The 21,700-nt window shown below is 39.6% G+C and overlaps 1 protein-coding gene across 2 annotated transcripts in view; it reads left to right on the plus strand.

The window, feature by feature from the left end:
- The window catches only part of CADM2 (cell adhesion molecule 2), a 562,189-nt gene that overhangs the window by 277,851 nt on the left and 262,638 nt on the right, over positions 1-21,700 (plus strand). Inside the window, exon 2 of one of the 2 annotated variants that reach the window (XM_089512206.1) lies at positions 10,491-10,517. The exons of the other annotated variant lie outside the window; for it this stretch is intronic. Within the exon in view, the coding sequence (XP_089368332.1) occupies positions 10,491-10,517 (27 nt within the window). The remainder of the gene's footprint in view (positions 1-10,490; positions 10,518-21,700) is intronic. 2 annotated transcript variants of the gene reach the window in all.

The following is a 21,700-nucleotide window of genomic DNA, read 5'->3' on the forward strand; positions in this document are numbered from 1 at the left end:
TCCAGGGAAGGTTTTTTCAGAAGCGGCCTAACAGCTGCTTCCTTCAGACAAGATGGAATGTGTCCTTCCCTGAAAGATGCATTGATGATATCCGTAAGGAACTTCCTCAATGCATCCCCCTCCTGGACGGCCAGCCATGACGGGCAAGGGTCGAGAGGGCAAGTTGTTTTCCTCACTCTACCAAGGAGCTTGTCCATGTCATCAGTACTCACAGATTGAAGCTGATCCAGTACAATCTCATTAACGGAATCGCTGGACATCCCGTCCATTGTTTGTGTTACAATACTGGCGTCTAAGTCGGCTCTTATCTGAGAGATTTTATCTGCAAAGAAGTTGTTAAACGCATCACAGCAGGCCGTTGTTGGGTTAAGTAAAGGGTTCTGCGCAAGGGGTACCTTACAAGTAAAACTATTATTTGTATCATGTTATTCTTTCTGGTAATAAGAGCAAATTGAACTTATACTAAGGGACGGAACAGACCTCCACAAAGGGACGGCTTGAAGCCGACTCTGAGAAAGCTGGATTGAGGCTATGGCAACCGCATGTATTCCCCCAATCCACTTTTTTGCCAGCCCAAAAAGAAGCAGAAAAAATATCACTCTTTTTTGTGCCAGCAAAAAGTCAGCTTTTCTCACCCCTCCATGGCTTTAAGGTCCTCTGGCAGCATGTGTTGTCTAAACGTCTCTCTCCTAGAGTATCTGGAAGCTGGCTGCTGGTCAGGCATCTGAGTGGCATGAAGCTTCTGGGCATCATGGGGTAGTGCGTTGTGTATACCCCACACCCCCAAATCAGCTCAGATGTACTGGCCCTTACTTTACTTTTATAATGTGTAATGTTTTCTAGCTACTTTTAAGCACACTTTTTCATTTTGTCAGGATTTTTAGCACCGTTATTAATCTTCAAGTGATTTGCTATGTAATATAAAGAAATTTGCAATACAGTGCACCCTTGCTTTATGCGGGGAGATCCTTTTTTTCTCTCTTTTAGGTATTCATGAAATTATCCCTTTCCTCTAGCAATAGTTTCATTGTGGAAACAGGGGGGGGGGGATCATAAGCAGGGGTTCATATATATATATATATATATATATATATATATATATATATATATATATTTTAAAAAAAGAAAAACATGTTTTTCAAATGTTGATAAACCATGACAAGAAGAATCTTGGGCTGATGAGAATTTTATCACTTTGGGACTTATTATGTGCAAAATTCAGACATCATTACTAACTTAGAGAAGAAACTTAGACAAGAATTACATCTCTAGCCATAAGGGATATTAAGAAACTACAATACTGGAGCAAAACTTTTTAATCTATTAAAATCAACTTGTGCTGAAATTAATTGGGGTGTTAAAAGTTAATGTATGGGCAGTTAATTACTATTACTACAGTACTTTCTTTTCACTTATTCCAAGATATATGGTTTCTCTCATTTTATCTGTATCTTCATGGTTTAAGGTAACGAAGGCTGAGATAGTATGGCTGGTTCAAAGAAACAAAGTAAACCTTACGGCCAAAGCAAATGTTAGAACTGGATCTCCATACTGCAGTAACCATTGTATTATACTGGTCCTGTTGAACATAGTTTAGATAATTTATGTGATGTGTAAACAAAAGTAGTTCTGGAATGTTAAATAGTACATTAAATTATGCATAGTTTAAATCAAATACCAGGCTACTTCTTCTCAAGTGTATTATTAAATTGCTGTATAAAAATTTCATAACATTTCTTGCATCTATTGTCACAGAGGGGTTCTAATTTACTGCACGTCAAATTACTGTTCTAAGAATCAGCCTTTTTTGCTTTCTCATTCACCCTTTAATTTGAATAAATTTTAAAAGTGCAACTGATCTTTTTAGCTGGGCCTTGCCTGGAATATTCTCATTTCAATAAACTAAATGACAGTGTTGTCCTTTAAAAAAAAAAGTTAGGTCCAAATACCACACTCATGACGGATCACAGATTTTGATCATGTATCAACACAAGAACATGTCAAAAAAAGAATGGGCTGTTTGGATTCGCATCTACAATTTCATGATTGGTTTAGATAGCATTGCATATGAATCTATTTGAAAGGGTAGCAGATGCAGTTCTGAGGAGAGAGGTTGCCCTACCCATGCCCTACTCAGGACTTGCATGTTTTTATTGCCCAATGCTATCTATGTTGTGCTTTTCTTTTTTCACTTTTAAGGCTTTTGTTTTACATTTCACTTTTTAAAAAGCTTAGAAGTTCAATATATCCTTCCCTTTGTTTTGTCTCCTTTTCTGTAAAGAATATATATGACATATTAATATACATTTCCAATTGAAAACATGGGTAGGGCAAGCATTTTGGTATAATTTAATGTACTGCCCCAAGATAGCAACTATGCATCTGGTTAAATACCACAAAACATATGTTCACAGCTGTGAATAGCTGCAAATAGCAGTCTTTTGGCCTCATTCCCACATACAAGTTTCTCCTTGAATTTTGCCTGCTGTCTGTATGTCCTAATCTCACTGTCTCTCCCCACCCATGCTCTCCAATTCTCTCTGTGTACACATGCACGCGCACACACACACACTCTCATACACACACCCATGTGCATGAAAGAGTGAGAGAGTCAAATCACAAATACGTGAATGGCATTTTAGAATGACACTTCTGCTTAAAATAATGACCTAAGTTAAATAGCACCTATTAATATTTCCTTTGTGTGTTCCTTTGTAATGGATTTTGATGTTTTTGTGTGGTTTAGTTTACTTCAAATCATTTTCATGGTTAGAAGAATGGGGAAATGCCACATCCTGTCAGAGTTGCCAAGAAACAAGTTAGAGCTGTCAACACTAATTCATTCATCTGCATTTTAAAGCAAGTCTTCAGTTTCCCTCCACCCTTAAATGAATAGCTGCTGTTGTGCTGTGGGAGAGTTGATTCAGTCCTCTGTTGTGTATGCCATACAGGAGTTGAGGAAATGAAATTTATACAGGAACTTTGAACATTACACAGGTTTATACCACATAATAAATGTTTATACTGCTCAGCAACAAATGATGTAGTTTTTAACAATAAAATCAATACTATGATATAACTCCTGACATGGATTTCAAAAGATTTTGGTAAATATTTTCTAAAACATGAAGTTTTTGGCAGTCACTGCAACTCCATGTTCGGTTCATGTGCATTGAAGAACTTTTGTATTCTCAACACAGGCAACTCTGTATACCTCCATCCTTTCAAATAATGTGCAACTTTTAATAAAACGTTAAGTGAGTTAGTGAGCAAGCCAAGCACTGATTGTGTATTCTACAGATGCATTACAAATAGAATTAGCACATTTGACAATGAAACTAATTTAAAGTAAAGCAAATGGTATAAAGATCATAGACTTTACAACAAATCAGTTGAGGAGGGGAAAGAACAGAGAAATGGTTCTTCAGGAAATCTGGAAATTCAAAGGATCTGGGGAGTACAAGGTAGAAATGTAGGTGAAATGTTATATCATAGAAAAATAGACCACAGTGTACAACATTCTGCAGATGGCTAGAAACTAATAATTAGTATATTTGTTCTTTGTTAAGGCATTGCTTTTGCCCTCTTCCCCACCACAAAAAGTCGAGGTGCATCATATTCATACCCAACCAAGCAATTCTGACACTTAAGGTTCCTTCATCCAGTCTACCATTAGAAATAAAGTAAATTACTAACAACTTGTTTCTTTTCATGACTGAAAACATTAGCTAACTGAGATGAGTGTCTCACTCAGCCCTAAACCACTGAAAGAGTTGAAGTAATGAGAAATCTGTATGAGCTCTTAAAGCCAGAGAGAAGTAGCACCAAAATATATTTGTAATTGTCAGTGTCTTGCATTATTATCTATTGTTTTATATGTATTTTGTTATTATCTTGTAGAATGTACACCTTTGGCAGGTTTCATTTTTATAGATTTTATTGATTATATGTATACTGCTGCGTAAATCTACTGTGCTATATAAATAAAGTATAATAATAGTAATAATAGTAATAGTAATAGTAATAATAATAATAATAATAATAGGAAAGGTTTGGACCTCCTCTATAATGTGTTTCACTTTCTGTTCCTCTCCACCACACAGGTGTTTTCCTTATTGACACACATTAATTTAAATTAGTTTAGCTGCTTATCACAATGAGTTTATTTAGCAATTTCTGCTAACTCCTTTCCCTCATGTCATCTGAACAATAGAGTCCCCTTGTGAATTTCGGGGTGAAATGGTTTAAAAATATTGCCAGGAAAAAAAAGAGTACTTACTGGATTGTAAGAAATTAACTATGTCCAATTTTGTCATTTTTGAATGCATGTTTCTTTCATAGCAGTTTATTCTCATGCCTAACAGCAATCTTCTTTTTAAAATGAAAGGGCTTTCAAACATAATTTGTAAATGACATAAATAAGAAAATAAAAATCTTAATATTCACTTATCCTTTCAGTGGGCCTAGAATAGTTCGATTGAGCATTGTTTCTCAGCCTGTCTGATATTCCCAGGACTAGTACCATATTTTTGCCATGTCCTGTTGTATTTTGAAAATTTGCCACAGACTAGCAATCAGTAGCTGATGGTGCAGAGACCACAATTTTTAGCAGTACTACAACACACACACACTTTATGCAGCATGCTAAGAATAATGGTCTATTACATGAAGGCTATGCAGTATATATAGACCAAAAAGCTTGAAGAATTATGAGCTGAACATCTCATACTGTCATAATGAGACTAGAAGAGAAATTGTTGACAGAACTTCACACTATAACATGTAAAGAGAGACAAAAAGTAATTGCTGACCAACTCATTAAATAATGAGACCAGACACAGAGAACTGGATTATAAAATGGGCAACTTTATTAAAATTCAACCTATCTAACTTTTCTTTCTTGCAAGCCCAGGGGGGAGAACCTTGTGTAGGAACAGCTGGTGGATGGTCTGCTCCAAGACCAATTTCCCAGCTTCCAAAGGGTGAAAACACCTGGGCCCCAAGGGCAATGCATAATTTGGGTTGGTCCTTGGCCAGTCCTCATCCGGAAGGCCAACCCAAGACTCCCCCACTTAACTCTCAAGACTTAAGTGAGGATTTAAATCTCAGACCAGCCCCAAGGCAAGTCTCTATCCCATCGTGTTTAGTCTCAAGATGTAAACTTCAGTTCCAGAGACCCACCTTCACCCTTTAGGAGGGTGCCGAGGTGTTCACTGAACCGTCTATCTCCTCCTGCCTATGCATGAGGCCTATTTATGGCCACACCCCAAGCCAATCGTCCAATTCCCCATCCAACAGTGTAGGGTAGGCAAAAAACCCTTGGGAAAACAAGGGCAAAAATTCCTACCTGGCCCCAAAGCAACCAAAATAATCTCACACTGTTGTCGAGGCGGGATGGTGGGCCAGTGCTCTGCGAACTGACAGGGAGTCAAGGGTGGGTGAGCCTTAAATAGGCTTAGCCCCATCCCCTCCTTGTCTAACGGCCTGCGAAAGTGCACCATTTTTATTTGAATATTCTGGTCTCTCCAATGAGAGGCCAGCAAAACCTTCTCGCTTGGCCAATGGGCCACGAGAAGCAACATATATATACTATAGTAAGAACAACATATGGGATTGGATTCATACTTAGAATAGTAAATTTGCTGAAACCACTGGGACAAATTAGCAATAACTAGCTTAAATACAATTGATTCCTATTTATTTGCTGTGTATATATGGCTAAGTAAGGATCACCTTTAAAATACAGTACTTAAACTGAATACCAAAACATTAAAAGAGTTTTATTTTAAAATAGTAAACCTGTGGAGGTGTGACTATTTCCAAAGTGTGTCTGCATAATGCAAGAGAATGTATACACCACTGACAGGAACATTATATGCTCAGAAGACTTTTCCTGTTAAATCCAATAAACTGTTTGACACTTAAGTGTGCAAAAATCATTGTCGTCTTGAACAGTTTCCTCATTTGTTTCAAACAGAAGATGGGGATGCTTTTGTATATATTGATCTCCCTTTTCACTGAATCATTAGAGAAATATCTGTGATTGCAAAGTAAAGCTATGGAAAACCTGACAAGAATATTCATTCCCCACTGGAGCCATCCAATCCCCTCTCCCCTACAAAAAAACAAAAAAAAAAAAGTAAAAATATACAGTTCTGCAGGTAGTGTGGTTTTATATTTTATATATTTTATGTTTTAACACTTTTGTGTGTTAACCCCAACCCCAAAATAGCTCTCTTTCTCTTGTATATGCTAGGTGGTGGAAACCGAAGAGAAAATAAAATAACTTATGGTGACAATGCCAGTTCCTAGTGCTACAAAACTTTAAAATCCAAACATCAAAGCTAGTAATGTTAGTTGGTCTATGAGTACCCATAGCATTCTTGGAAGAGGTAAATAGAATAATTCTACTGCCCTGCTGCCTATTTCAGCACAGAACAAAGTAAGTGTGTTCCTCCTTGCATACGTAATCTCATAGATTAGATCGTATTCACATCTCCAGAAAGGGTTGCATATTTTTTGCATAAATGGAAAAATGTTTTAATGTTGTATTAGTTCAATTCTATTTTAATGTTCATCATTTTAACAATGAACAATGTTCCAGTCAGACTAAACAGAAAAAAAAAGATATACCGTCAGCCCTATGTATCTTCTGTATCCATTGTATCCATGGAGTCTGCATCCATGGATTCAACCATCCATGGCTTAAAAATACCAAAACAAAACAAACAAAAAGCAACTTGGATTTTGCCACTTTATATAAGGGACACCATTTTACTACCAATCTATTGTTTTATATAACATTTTGTGTTTGTAAATAACATCATGGCATTAGGAGTATACTTAAGACAGGATTCTTCTTGGTAACAAATAGCAAGTATAGATTTTTCACATAAAGGTAGTCCCATTGTGGGCAGAAGACATATTTTTAATGGTAGAATAAAGTTTCTAAACTTTTAATAGATAAATTACCTTCTTTATACACCATATTGTGGAGCACTGATGAAAATGAGTACATTTCATGGTAAAAACAGATTTTAATTACCTTTTCCATCTAATTAGATTGCTCTGTGAACTTTGACAATTGAATTGTGCTTCCACCATTCCATCAGTTGAAACATTTGCAAGTATTGAACATGACGTTTATATAACACAGATAACATTATTGTTCATTTAGACTGAATCTGCATAGAATTATAATGCAACTAATAAGCTCTGTAACCTGGCCCAGTTCCAGGAATATTAGCACTTTATTATTTATATGTCCTTTCTTCCCAGATTTTATTTCCATGTCTTAGGTCTAAAAAAATAATTTAAATTTTTTATGTGCATCTTGTCTGGGCTGTGGATCCTCCTGCCACATAATTCCAAATTCATCTAATATGATATTAGGTTAATTGGTACCCAAAATCAAAGCCGTTTGCTTAACTACAGTTCACATAGTACAAATATTATGACAGCCAAGGAGATAAAGCAATACCTTGTGTTGGATAATGTTCTCTGGTGTTTCTATATATATGGCTTGATAGACATAGCTCAGCAAAAGAAACATTAAAGAAAAAGTACTAAATAATGTGAGAGTCAGGTACTGTGAGATCTAAGAGATTTGGTGGAAATTAATTAATATTAAATTTAATGAAAATATATCTCTTTAAAAAATTAAACTACTATTGCAAGGCTTTGGTTCCTTATCCACTTATGTGGGATTGAATCTCATTTTACTGAATGGTTGCTTAGTAGAGATCTATAGGCATGCACTTTTACTATTCAAGGACAAACATAAATGTATTATTTTTAACTGCATTAAAATAACAATTAAAGCTCTTCCACAAAGTATGATCGGACTCAACAGAAGTAATAATTCATGGTTTCTATGTCAGTACAGCAGCGGGTTTTAGCCTGTGGATTTCAGCCTAACCTTTAAAGCAATATCCAAGGTTCAGAACCATGTTCACGTTTTCACACTGACATCAAAGCTACCAGCTTCCACTTGTGAGTTGGATGTTATCTGGTATATGATTCCCATCTTAATTTTGTGTGTGTGTGTGTGTGTGTGTGTGTTTATGTATTTGATTTTGTTGCTCTGACACTTGAAACAAACTGAAAAATCAATGGGTAACTTTAAATAAATGCAACCATGTTGGAATAGTATGAAAATCTTGACAGAATATTACCATGTGTGTGGAAGATCCAAATATAATGTATGTTACGTAGATCATAAAGCGAGAACTTTGGGTTTTACTTTTTTTGTCATCTGGTGAAAGGTTTTGAGTAGTCTTTTCATAGACAAATGGCCCAAAACAGACTGGCAGGAAAGAACAGCTTCTGGCCACTTTGGGGATGGAGTTTCCAACAACGCATGCCCTGGAAGCAACTGGAAGCCATGCAGAGAGTGTGCCAGGCCTGTGCCAACACAGAAAAGCCAGCCCAAAAAGAAGCAGCAATAAGCCCTTCCTGCTGGGGACTGGGTTCAGGACTGTGGTGGCAACCCACTTTCAGAGCGGGCCACCCTGTCACCACGATCCCACACCAATCAGGGGCCAAAAAGTGTTGCAAAGGTCAGAGGCTGCTCCAAGCTGGAGGTTTCTTCTTGCATCCCCACAAACATGTTACTAGAACTGTAAACATGTCACTGCTACAGTGTGCATAGTTGGCTGGTGATGATTCCATGCAGAATTGTGTTAATCTGATCAGTGGTATAGTGTGCCCGCGCTATAGGCGGGCACCCCATACATGGCTTCCAGCTTATGTGGAAGTCACGTGACGGGAGAATGAATGGTGCGCATGCCCATGGCGCGTGCACTCTCCTGCGCCACAAGCACGAGCCCCATTCAATCGAATGGGACTTGAGCTTACACGCTATTTGGCTTACATGGGGGGGGGGGGCGGAACGGATCCCCCGCATAAGCCAAGGGCGCACTGTAGTTCAGTGTTAAACAGCATAATAGAGGTAATATTGTTCCTTTCCCCTGGGTATACTTGGATCTTTTTAAAAAAATCTCCTTGATAATGTACATGACCATACTTATACAAATTTACTTTTAGAAGAGAGTGGCAACAACAAATCATACAGGTGTCCCAATATGACAGGGATAGTCTTGATGAATCCTTGGTTGTCCAGTTTTCTCAGCTGTTTTTTTAAAAAATTAAAAATATCCCAGTATATCTCCCTTCCTCCATTTGTCCTCAGCTTACTTCAAAAGCTTCAAATAAATTTCAAAATAGTGTACAGTAAATTAAGTCAGGAGGAGGGAGAGGAAAAGTGGGGTGTAATCTTGCCCTTCCTAGAGGCTCAGGTGAAGGCAAAGTGATGCAGCCTCTCCTAGCTTATCAGTCCTTACTCATTATTATCTTTTGCCATTGTGGCCACTCTTTGATGCTGTATGGCCACATGTATCCTGGTTTTCATCCATGAAATGTTAGATGGCTTGCAACATATTAACTAAATCAGGAAGTGATGTTGATGAGAACTGCTTTTAGATAATGTAAAGTATCTACTGAGCATTTACTGTTTTGTTTGATGGATTTGTGCATTTATGGCTCGCAACAGACAGACCTAAGAGAGCAGCTTTCAGCCACTTCAGAGGCATGGCATTCAGATGACACATGCCCTCAAAGAGGCTGGAAGCCACTCCAAAGCCATGCCAAGGCAGCAAGAGCCAGCACAAAAAAGGAGTGGGGAAAAATCTGCTCCTGCTGGTTCCCCATTTGGAACCATGACGACAGCCCACTTTGGGCGCAGGACATCTGGTCAGTTCCAGGCTAATTGGGGTCAGAATGGCCAGAGGCTTCAGCCCAACTGTGTGATCCACTTTTCCACCAGCTTATACTTTCTTAGATGTTTTAGAGATATATGAGCCTTTCTATGAATTCACATTGTGCTCTGTTGGCATTATAAGAAGTGACACTGGTCATATATAACTAGGTATAGGAGATACAGTTGGACTGTGTTGGTTCCTTCCCCCTTCTTGATCATCTGTAATTTAAAATGCAAGTTTGTTGTTTGAAGAATGAAATGATATAGCCTGTTAGAAGTGGATGTGGATCTAGTTGTAGAAACCCTACCCCATTCTGCTGTCTCTGGATCTCCAAAATGTGCAGTGTATTTAAATTTGTGTATAAATAGGAAGAAGGACGTTTGTGTTAGGAGGAACCATTTTATACCATGTAATCAATTATTCTTTTTCTGTAGGTATTCTATAGATTTCTTGAACTATATATTCTATTAGCTATATGATTATGGCAAATGATAAATGTCACCACCTTTCATCTATTTCCAAGCAGCTTTTGACACCTACAGGCAATTCAAAATGCTTAAGGTGTCTGTCTTGACATATTGTAGGTCATGAAAGCTATTATAAATAGGCCATATACTTGGAGGTGGCTTTTGTCAGCCTTGAATCAGTAGTAAAACTTTCTCTATATTCTCAGTCAGAGCTTCTGACTAACTTATATCTGTTCTCTTCTCCTCTTGCAATCTTTGGTCCCAGTGGCTGCTACAAAGAGCAAATCTAAAGGTGAGTTTCCACTTTCCTTCTTGATTTACACTGCATGGCTTTGCAGTACACATCCTGCTTTGATTGCAATTAATTATGCAGATTAGATATATTTGCATATATTCACAGCATTTGCATGCTTTGGCTGCAGAACTCAATACATGGATATTTGTTCTTTATTTTTGAATTGAGCTATATCATTTTTGCTGTGTCCCCTCCCCCCGAAACTAATTCTGTGAATTGCAGAATGTCAAATATCTCAAAATATAGACTCTTCTTCTGTTTGTAGGACATTGTGCCAAGTTAGTATAATTAGATTGCAAAACAGAGCCTTAGTATATGGTATCTATCTTATTTGTATTATCTTGCAGTTTCTGAGCTGTTCATTTTTTAAAACATCAATCAGACAGGGTTGCACTGTTTGTTGAATATTGATTTTTTTTTACAAAAAATCAAACAGATAAATCTGTTTAGCATCTGCATAAAAATGACACAGTGCATAACAATGGGGGGAAATGAAAGCCAATAAAATAGTAAAAAAAGATTGAAAATCATGAAGCTAACACATAAACTCTAGCAAACTGTAATTTCAGGAAATAATATGGAATAATCTTGAAATGTAGAACATTTGTAGTAGTGAAAGTGTGAATGTATCTGCCTAGAAGAATTAGACAGCAGGTGGTGGGTGGTGTGTGAGAGAGACAAGGAAGAGAGGAAGGATGAAGGCAGAGAGAATGAGGTCTTTTTGTATGCCTTTGCATTAGAGAGAGAGCAGAAAAGACAGGTAGTGTAGATGTGTAGGAGAGTTTAGGTACAGATGCCAAGGGTAGGCAGACCCAGAGCTAGGCAGAGCCGACTAATACTGGTTATTATTGTCAACACTAATTTATTTATATCTTTCCCTTCCCCAAAATTGAAGGTTAGGCGTCAAGGGGGCTTACAAATTGAAAGGATTTTGAAAAATCTTAAAAATATATAGAGAAAAAAATAAAAAAATAAAATAGTATTAAAAATTAACCATCCTAAAACAGTTTAAACCATATACTTTAAAAAGATTTAAAACAGTTCAAACAGTGCATTTTGAACAATACAGCACACTGCTGCAGCTCTTTCAACACAGTACAGCCTTCAGTCCCAAAAGCCTGTTATAATGAAAGAAAAGCTTTACCTGCAGAACAGGAAGACACAGAAGGATACTCTTCTATCTTAGCCTCTCCGGTTGTCTTTGACAGAGAGGCGGGATATTAATTAAAAAAAATTATCTATCTATCTATCTATCATCTATCTATCTATCTATCTATCTATCTATCTATCTATCTATCTTCTCTAGGAAATGAGTTCCAGAACAGAGTTATTACTAGGGAATGTGGGGGAGTGCAAGGGGTGCAGACCACCCCAGGTGACACCCCAGAAGAGAATGCCACCTGGTGGGGTGGCACACCCAAAGGGATTGGTGTGGCTACTGGGTGAGTTAGGAAGGGGGGGTCACCTCCCTTTCTCACTTACCCAGTACCCACATTGGACCCTAAACATTGGACCCTCCAGAGGCTGCAGCACTGTCCCTTCAGGAGCAGTGGCTGCTGTGGAGGGGCAATGCCTTCAGAATCCAGAATGTATGTTCTTGGAGCAGCCTCACCAGGCTCTGAAGGCCTTTCCAAGCAGAATACCTTCAGAATTCAATGTGGCTGCACTCAGAGAAACTGTGTTGGACTCTGAAGGCCTTTCCAGGTGTGTGTGTGTGTGTGTGTTATTCCATCTCAATCTGGCACAACTGCCAGGGCCCTGAATGAGTGTTCTGGAGGCTGCAGTGCTGCCTTCCTCAGCAGCAATCTAGGCAGGTGGGGTGGTGGCAGGGGGGAAGGAAGGCAAGACAGCTTGTCCCCACACACTCTAGATGACACCAAACTCAGTGATGCTATTGCTCCAAAGTAAATGGGCTACTATTGAGAAGGCTGCATCTCATATTCCCACCTGTATCTGTGAATTTGGTGGGACTGAAAAATAACTGCTCCTATGGTTCTCAGGGTCTGGACAGGCTCACATTGGACAACATGGTCTGTCAGATAGCATGATCTACTTCATAACTAGAACTTTGAGTTTTGCCTGGAAACAAATAGATTTTGTCCCTATCTTCCTTCTTTGCAATGACAGAACACTTACAGTACAAGTTTAGAAGAACCAAAATATAGATTCAATGACCCACTTAATTCTTTGCATCCAAACAAATAAATTATTCCTCTTGCATGTGCATTTTCTCTAGAGCCACCATAAAATTATAGATAACTGTCTCCATGACAAGAGAAGGAATAATGGGTTCTGTACTTTCTAGTACCCCTTTATAACAGAATCTAGATCCAATCTGTTTGTTACTATGGTTTTCTATTATTTTTGCATGAAAATTCCCCATAAAGGAGGATCAAAGAAAACAGTGGTTGAGCTCTGATTCCCTGAACAACTGCATGAAGTTGTACCAAGCCCTCACAAAGTGAGTCACTGCGGGAACTTTATCGCACCCATTTTTTTGGCACGTTACGAAAAGGTATGAAAAGAGGATGTTTGTGCATGCGTGTGTGCACAACCACCCCAAAACGGATTTTACCGCACATCAAAGTGTGCCCAAAAAGGCCCTGTTCCGTTGTAGCAATCCGTCCCCATTCAGTGCTGAGGTGTGTGAAATATTCTGGTTGGAAGTCTTCCGACCGAGCAAAATGGCGCCCGTCAGCACTGAAAGGGGATGGATTGCCACAACGGAATGGATCGGGGACTTTTGGGGGATGCTTTGACATGTGTTAAAATCCATTTTGGGGCGGTCGCACACGCGCACACACATGAGCATCCTCTTTTCGTACCCGTAACATGCCAAAAACGGGTGTGATAAAGTCCTGTGTCTTCCAGGTTTCCAGGTATAGATTGAGAAGAAGAGACTTTTTTTTCCTGCTAAAGCTAGTGTCTGCTACCAGCTTGGAGCAGGGAGGAACCAGCCCTGAAAATGCAATTAGGGTGCTTACTGCAGGGTAGGGATGAACTGATGTTGTCATCTCTGCTATTGTTTTTCCTATTGTTTTAATATATAAGCTTTTGGAATGAGTCACCTCTCTGCCTAAAATAATATTGTGGGAGGAGGTGTTTGGAGAGTTTTCACACTGCCATAATATAAGTGTTAGACATTTCTTTTTCAGGGCTAAAAGCCTCAGTGCTATCTCTAATTATTTAAAGTTGTTGTCAGAAGCATCAGTTTGTACTGAAATATATTTCAAGAAGTCTTAAGGTTGAGAAACAAGAATCTAGGCAGAAATCTGCTTTTTACCTAAAACAATCAGGTAGTTGATGAAAAACATTTCCTTATTTATGGTTCCTATTTTCGCTAGTGCCTGTAGTAAAATAGCCACTAGAATTCTGGGCAAATCTGAGCAGGCAAGTGTGATCCTATCATACAAATTGTGACATATTATTCTACTTCCAGATCTTCTTTACATAGTAAACCATATGAAATTCATTCTGAATTAACTTTCTATACAGACTGTGTATTCTTTTGTCGTATTGTGGGTTTTTTTTCTGAGTCATGTGGAAAGGGTCATCTTTTCTTTCTGCTGACAGAGGTTGCATCTGTACTGCAGAAATAATCAGTCTGACACCACTTTAACTGTCATGGTTTCGTTGTATGGAATTCTGAGAACTGTGGTTTTGTGAGACATTTGTGAGCCTTCTCTGTCAGAAAGCTCTGGTGCAACAACAAACTACAATTCTCAGACTCTCATAGCATTGAGCCATCATAGTTAAAGGGATGTCAAACTGGATTAGGAGCCCTGGTGGCGCAGTGGTTAAATGCCTGTACTGTAGCCACTCACTCAAAACCACAAGGTTGCGAGTTCAAGACCAGCTAAAGGGCTCAAGCTTCACTCAGGCTTGCATCCTTCCGAGGTCGCTAAAATGAGTACCCAGATTGTTGGGGGCAAGTTAGCTTACAGTTGTAAACCTCTTAGACACTGCTTAGGCAGTATGAAGTGGTATATAAATGAAGCTTGTTTGTTCTTGTTTGATTATTTCTGCAGTATGGATGCAGATTGAGTTTTGAGTATGTTGTGTTTGTGCATGTGAAAAAGACAGCACTCTCTATAAGTGTATCATGCCCTGCAGTGAATGTTGTATACAGGCTAAGACAGTAACATTGGGGGGTATGCAAATATTCCCCTATTTTGTGCTTGTATGTGAGAATGAATAATTTCCAAAGTTTTCTCCTCACTAAGGGAGAAAACAGGTATTTTGTGCCGTTCTCACCCTCTATTCACACATTTATACCCCCCAACTGCCCCAGTTCAGCAGACATTTTGATTTAAACATCTGCCATCCCACTTTTCCAGCTGTTAAAATGTCGCAGTTTCTTTCTCCTACTCCAAGTTCCCCCATTTGTCCTCATCTTGCTTCCATTGTTACAAACTGATTTCAAAATGGAAAGAACAGTTTGCACTCAACTCAGCAGGGAAAGGGACAGGAGAGGCCCTTCCCAATAGGTTCAGGCAAAAGTAGACTGCTTCAGCATCTCCTAGCTCATATGTTCTTCCTCATTAATATCTTTTGCCATCTTGACCATACTCTGATGTTGTTGGCCACATCAGTCCTGATAGGTACCTATGATAGGTATATCATCATTATGGCTATTTATTTCAGCACAGCATTTCTTGGAGCAGCCAAACTGGTCAAGTAATAAAACAAAGCATAGACAGACAGTACAGGGTACCATGTGAAACATTTGGTCAGAGATAAATTTCTGGGCAGAAAAATGTATTAAAATTTCCACTTAGTGGAATATATACAAAATATACTGTGTGACCTTTGACCTTGGACCTAACTGAGAATCGCTGGAAAATAAAATGTCAAGCAGTGGAAAAACAGGAGACAGAATATTACATATGACCCTAATCTCCTTGGAAGAGGGTGGGGAAAACACAAAAAATACATTTTTCCCCAAGAAAAGGAGCAGACTGATTCAAAGCCATGGTAAGTAATCTAAGAAAATAGAAAGCTAATTCTTATATACAGCTCTTAGGCTGGCATTATTATTTTCCAGTCTCTACATGAGAAAATCATCCAGGCATAATCCCATTTGCTCACAGTAACAATGACTGATGGTAAATATACTCCATAATTTCATATTACCATCCATATGTTCTATTTATCTATACAGCCTCCCATTGGCTTACATTGTGCTTCTTGCATTGCTGCTGAGAATATTATAAGTTTAACACCTTTTCATTTGGCAGATATCCTTTCTCATCATGTGTTTCCTCTAATAATCATTATTATTTCAACATGTATTCATTCACCACTTAGCAGATTGTATGTCTGGGGGTACACAGAGTGATTTTACTCATTTTTGATTTAGATATCTTTCCCTTCAACTCTCCCTATCAATTTTTGTAGATAGAAACTTTGTTCTTAGTACCACCTTCCTGCTGTTTTTAATAAATAATAATAATAAAGCCATAGGCACCTCATCTTTGTTCCCTGTGACCTCTTTCAGACTTGAAAAGCTTATTTCAACCGCTGTGCTTTTCATTCACATCACACTGGCAGTTTTAGCCTACTGGGTCTCTTTTATCTCTGGGGTATTTTCTGGCCCCATGTTAAAAATTAATTATTAAAACTTGTCAGACTGACATATCAGACTTACAAAATAAGCAAAATGGCTTACTTAACCTGAAGAATTAGCTGATTGGCTCAGGATTTCTCTGATAGAAATTTTGCAGTATCAATCCCTCTGAATATAGGTAGTAAACTAATATTTCAACATTGTAGTTTGCCATATTAATGTTTCTCTCTCTGTGCATATGTGTGTGTGTGTGTTTGTATATATTTTAAAAAAGGATTAGTATGATCATGTCCCTTATAAAAAACTGTAACAATTATTGTGGAATAATGTAAATAGTTTTGCTTCATGACTAATTTCAGATTTGAAAGAAGCATACCTTAATGTTTCACTGTAATAATTGCATTTCATTCAACATTTTAACCAGTGATCTAGAGAAGGACAGTTTTGATTAAAAAAACAAAGCATCTTGCCAGCTAAAGGGGACTGTAAAATCAGTTGAAGATTTAGAACATATACAACACTCATAACGTATGAACTGAAGAAAAGGAAATTCAGTGAAACATACAAAATGTTAAATTTATATGTTAGGGAATAAGGATCCTCAGGTTTTCCATAGTTCAGAAAATAATGACAATATTAAAATTGTCCTGAGTTTTCAGCCAATAAGCTTATTTCTGTTGTGGCATTACTCCAACTGGAAACCCAAGTGACCTTTTTTATAATGTGCACCTTGGTCAGCCCTTTGGTATTTTCAGGAGCTACAGGTATATGTGGCATATGCAGACAGATTATCTACTTAGTCAGTGAATGTTTGCAGCAGAACAAAGTGGGAAGAAGTAGGACCTCATGTTTGACATCTCAATTTTGTTGCCATTACTCTCACTCTTTGCTGGACTGCTGCTGTTTTTCCCACTGAGTGAACAGGACTATAAAAGTAGAGTGAGCCACTGGCAAAGAGTTGTCAGCAATGAATTGCCTCCATTTGAGGGTATATGGGGCAGAGACACAACTCTCTTTGTTGATGAAGAACATCTGGAGAGTGGACACCAACCATGAGTAAAAGTCAAGGTTGGCAAATTAATTTCACTCACTGTGGTACTGTGGGAATGTTCTGTTGAATCTACCTCCAGACTTCCCAAATGACAGGTAAAGATTAGCTGGAGGAAAGGTTGACATACCATTTCAGCAGTCGGGCTCTCCGATTCTTGTTGTGATATAGGTGGGATACAGACTGCCCCTTTGGAGCAGCCTGCACCCGCACCTTTCCCCGATGGATGGGGGCCTCAGCGGCCACAGCAGCAGCCCCAGAGGCCCCAATCCATTGCTTTTCCAGGCCTCGGGGAAGCAGCAAAAAGTCCTGCAGCCCTGCAGTGGCACACGTGCATCATGCCCATGCCGCTCTGTTTGGAGGTGGTACGGCCGTGACATCATGATGGCAGCGCCCATGTAGACAGGGCACCGCCATTACCACACCACAGTTACGTGCTAGGGTTAGGGGGGATCTGTAAAGGATGTGACCTGAACAGAGTGGTAGGCTAGGGGATCTTGCAGGTGTTTCCATGAGTCAAAGTCGACTGAAAGGCAGCTAAAAACAAAGTTTAATACAAAAACAACAACAAAACTTTTATTTTGTAAGAATAGAAAAGGTAAAGGTTTCTCTTGACATGAATGTCTAGTCATAAACAACTGTAGGGGCTGGTGCTTATCTGTTGCTAAGCCAAAGAGCCAATGTTGTCCAAAGATGACTCTGTGGTCATGTGGCTAGCATGGCCACATGGAACACTATTACCTTCCCATCGAAGTAGCACATTTTTAATCTACTTGTACTTTTAAATGCTTTTGAACTGCTAGGTTGGCAGAAGCTGGGACTAGTGACAGGAGCTCACTCTGTCACGCGACACTTAGTCCTCAAACTGCTAACCTTCCATAGGGTTGCCATAAGTGAGGACCTCCAAACCGGGACAAATGTAGGACAAATGCAGGACAACATTTTCAAATGTAGGACACATTTTTTTAAAAAATGGAGGACACGCAAAAAAATTGAGGCTTTTTTAGAAATGTTAATATAAATCCATGTTTCTTAGGCATGATCAAAATGGAGGACATTTTGACATTATTCGTAGACAGATCACGGAAATGTACTTCCCTTTCTGGCCACCCCCCTCTCCCCATTCCAAACAGCACATTTGAGCATTGAACATGGCTTTATTTTAACATTGCCTCTTGCATATTTCAGAGGCTTATTCCACAACCAAACCCTTTGGTCAAGGGACTTTGGTTTTTCTTCATTTTGACTTGTTTTGTCTGTATTCCACCTCACTAAATAAAGGAGACATGAAATGGAGTTAATGGGTACAAGTTGTTAAACAAAAAAGTCTTGTGAGACTCTGTAGGCAAGAGGTGCACCATGTTAAGAACTGCATTAAGCACACTTAGGCTGCTGCCACACTGCTTTCACTCTCATCACTCCATCCTATGGAATCCTGGGATTTGTAGCTTGTTGTGGTGCCAAGGCTGGGCTTTGAAATCGCAGGCATAAGAGAGGCAAAAGGCTTGGGCTGCATCTACACTGGAGAAATAATCTGGTTTGAGACCACTTTAACTGTCTTGGCTGAATGCTATGGAATTCTGGGAATGGTGGTTTGTTCCAGCACCACAGCAGAATGGCAGTTAACCCCTGGAAAGCTCTCTGACCAAGGTGACCAATGCCCTCACCCCAAAATGTAGGGCACCCAAGCAAAAAAACGTAGGACATGGCCAAAGATAAAAGCTAAAAACACCCATGTAAATATAAATCCATGCTTCTTAGCCATAATCCAAATGGAGGACATTTTGAAATTTGACAGAAGAGGACATGTCCTGGAAAAGGAGGAGGATGCCTGGTCACCTTGTCTCTGGTCCAAAATACACTTCAGAAATAAAACAATGCTGGACTGAAATGCCCAGAGTTCCTCACCAAAGCTGCATCCACACTGAGGAAATAATCCAGTTCGAGAGTGACTTAACTGTCCTGGGTTAGTGCTGGGGAATACTGGGAATTGTAGTACACTGTGGCCCCAGAGCTATCTCTGACAGGGAGTCCCATAACCCTCCAAACGTAGTTGAACTGCAGTGCCCAGAATTCCTCCCCAGGTGCATCCACACTGAGGAAATGGTCCAGTTTGAGACTGCTCAGTGCTGGGGAATCCTGGGAATTGTAGTCTATTGTGGCCTCAGAGCCATCACTGACAGAGAAGTCTCAATGTCTCCCAAACACTAGCATTCCCAGGATTCCCTAGCACTGAGTTAAAGCAGTCTCAAAGTGGGTTATTATTCCTGCAGTGTGTGTGAGAGATATAAAAGCTAGGGACTGGATTCATTTGGAGGATCTCTGTGTCCAAAACACACTGCTTGGACTGCCAGGGCTCAGTGCTATGGAATCCTGGGAATGGTAGTTTATTGTGGCACCAGAGCTCTCTGACAGAGAAGGCCAAATGCCTCACAGACACCAGAATTCCAGAGCATTGAGCTTTGGCAGTTAAAGGGGTCTCAAAGTGCAGAGGGGGGGGGGGGGGGGGAGAAAAGCCAGGGAGAGTGAATGAGAAGCTCATCTTGGCTGTGACTACTCTGAGAGGAGGAGGAGGAGGAGGAGGGAGGGAGGGAGCCAAGGGAAGTGGCCAGGACCATCAGCCTCCTCTCTTCCACCGAAGACTGCTGGCAAGAGGCTCTGCCCCCAGGCAACGCCTCCTCTGTGGACCATTCAGCTTCCTTTTGTCAAAAGAGCTCTGGTGCCACAAGAAACTACAATTCCCAGAATCCCATAGCACTGAATCATGGATGTTTAAGGGGGGGGGTCAAACTATTTCTGCAGCCTTTTGCTACCCCAAAGCCTTCTATTACTTACCAGCAACTTGCAAGGCAAAATCTCTTCCTTCACCAAGCCATTGAAAACCAACCCAAATGGAGGGCTGATTGCTTCTTTCCCATTGGTCAGCTTTGGGAGAAATTTGCATATTACAAGTAAAGGTGTTTAGGGCCTCAAAAACGATCCTGTGATAAAGAATTACAACAATACTGAGTGGTATACATTTAAAAGATGAGGCATTTAGACTCCCAGCGAAACATGAACAATTTATGGCCTTTTTTTTTTCCTCACTGTAACCTGGAAAGTAAGGCCTCTTGCAGGGTATATATACCAAGTGGGCTGGCAATAGCTCTGAGTGGCAGATGTCTTGAAGACCTGCTCTCTAGGCTAAGCCAGGCAGGGAGGCGGGGAGGGTGGCACACAGCCATGGGGAGGGGTGGAGCTGCCTCCAGGGCCTTGCCAGGGGGGAGGTCCCAGGGGAGGGGCTAAACTGGGGCGTGACTGTGTGGCCCTGCCCCAAACTGGGAAAGTCCCGCCCCCAGGCGGGATATGGCAACCCTAACCTTCCACCTTATGACCATCAGAACTGGCATCTTAACCGTGTCTTTTTTCCCCTCTTTTGTTAGAGATTTATTTTTTTTAAAAAAAAATGTTTCAGTTTACAATAAGTCCCCAATCAAGCAATAAGAAAACACCTGCAGATACATGGGTTCCTTTGACCCTGTCTAGTCACAGTCCCTAAAATGCCTCTCAGGTTTCAGGCAAGCAAGTAGTAAGCTTTTTCTCCCAAAACCTGTTTCCCCACAGATCAAGATTCATACTCTGGCTATTTCTCTGCTTCTGACTCCTTTCATGTGTTCCTTCTTGTTCCTAGAAGTTTTCTTCCAGCTCTTAACCCCTTCCAAGGCCTGGCTCATTTATATACACAATTCTACTTTCATTTTCTGTTCTCTGCAAACACCTTGCATTTTACAAGAAATTAGACTTAGCTAGTGAACATCAAATATACCAATACAAAACAACATAAAAGCAATATTAAACCCATAAATGGTTGTTGACATTTCTGCTTTACATTAAGGCAAACCTGTCACAGCATGTTCTGGGGCTAAGATTGTGTGAATCACCCAAGGTTATACCAATATAAATTAATATAAAGAACTGTTCCCTCATAGGATGATTCCACTTTAACTGCTCTGTCTACTGGGGTTTACAATTTAGAGAATGGAGTTCAGAATTCTCCACTGAAGAGTTCTAGTGCAAATCTCAAAATCCCATTAGATGTAGCTAGGACATTTAAAATGGGATCATAATGTGAAATGTGAAAGAGTCTGAAGTTTCAGAGCAAATGTGAATGTATTTACATGGAATTAGATGCTGATGTTATAAGAAAGTTGGTAGACTAGTAAGGATGTGTAGGAACAGTTTCAGGTTATGATGATGTGTAAAAGTTTTTCCATGGCTTATGACATCTAGCTAGTGAAGTCAGATGTATATGGAATCAGCAACAATCAGTACAGTATGTGTTAGGATAAATAAACCTTTAAGAATCACTTAAAACCCTTAGAGAAGGAGTGAAATGGACTTTTCAAGTGAGGGGACTCATCTGGGTGTGGTGCCATCTGTGAAAAAGCCTTGTACCTAGTACCCATCAATTTTGTTAGTCTTAGTATTGAGTCAGAGAGCAGGGATTCTAAGGTTGAGTGTAATTCCCTGTGTGGGTGTTTGAGTACAGATTATTATCCGACTATTCAGGTATTTAAATAATAGAGT

The sequence above is a fragment of the Sceloporus occidentalis genome, unplaced genomic scaffold, assembly GCF_023333645.1.
Source record: "Sceloporus occidentalis isolate IW3139 unplaced genomic scaffold, rSceOcc1.0.p SCAF_2, whole genome shotgun sequence".
In the NCBI taxonomy this organism is placed as follows: Eukaryota; Metazoa; Chordata; class Lepidosauria; order Squamata; family Phrynosomatidae; genus Sceloporus; species Sceloporus occidentalis.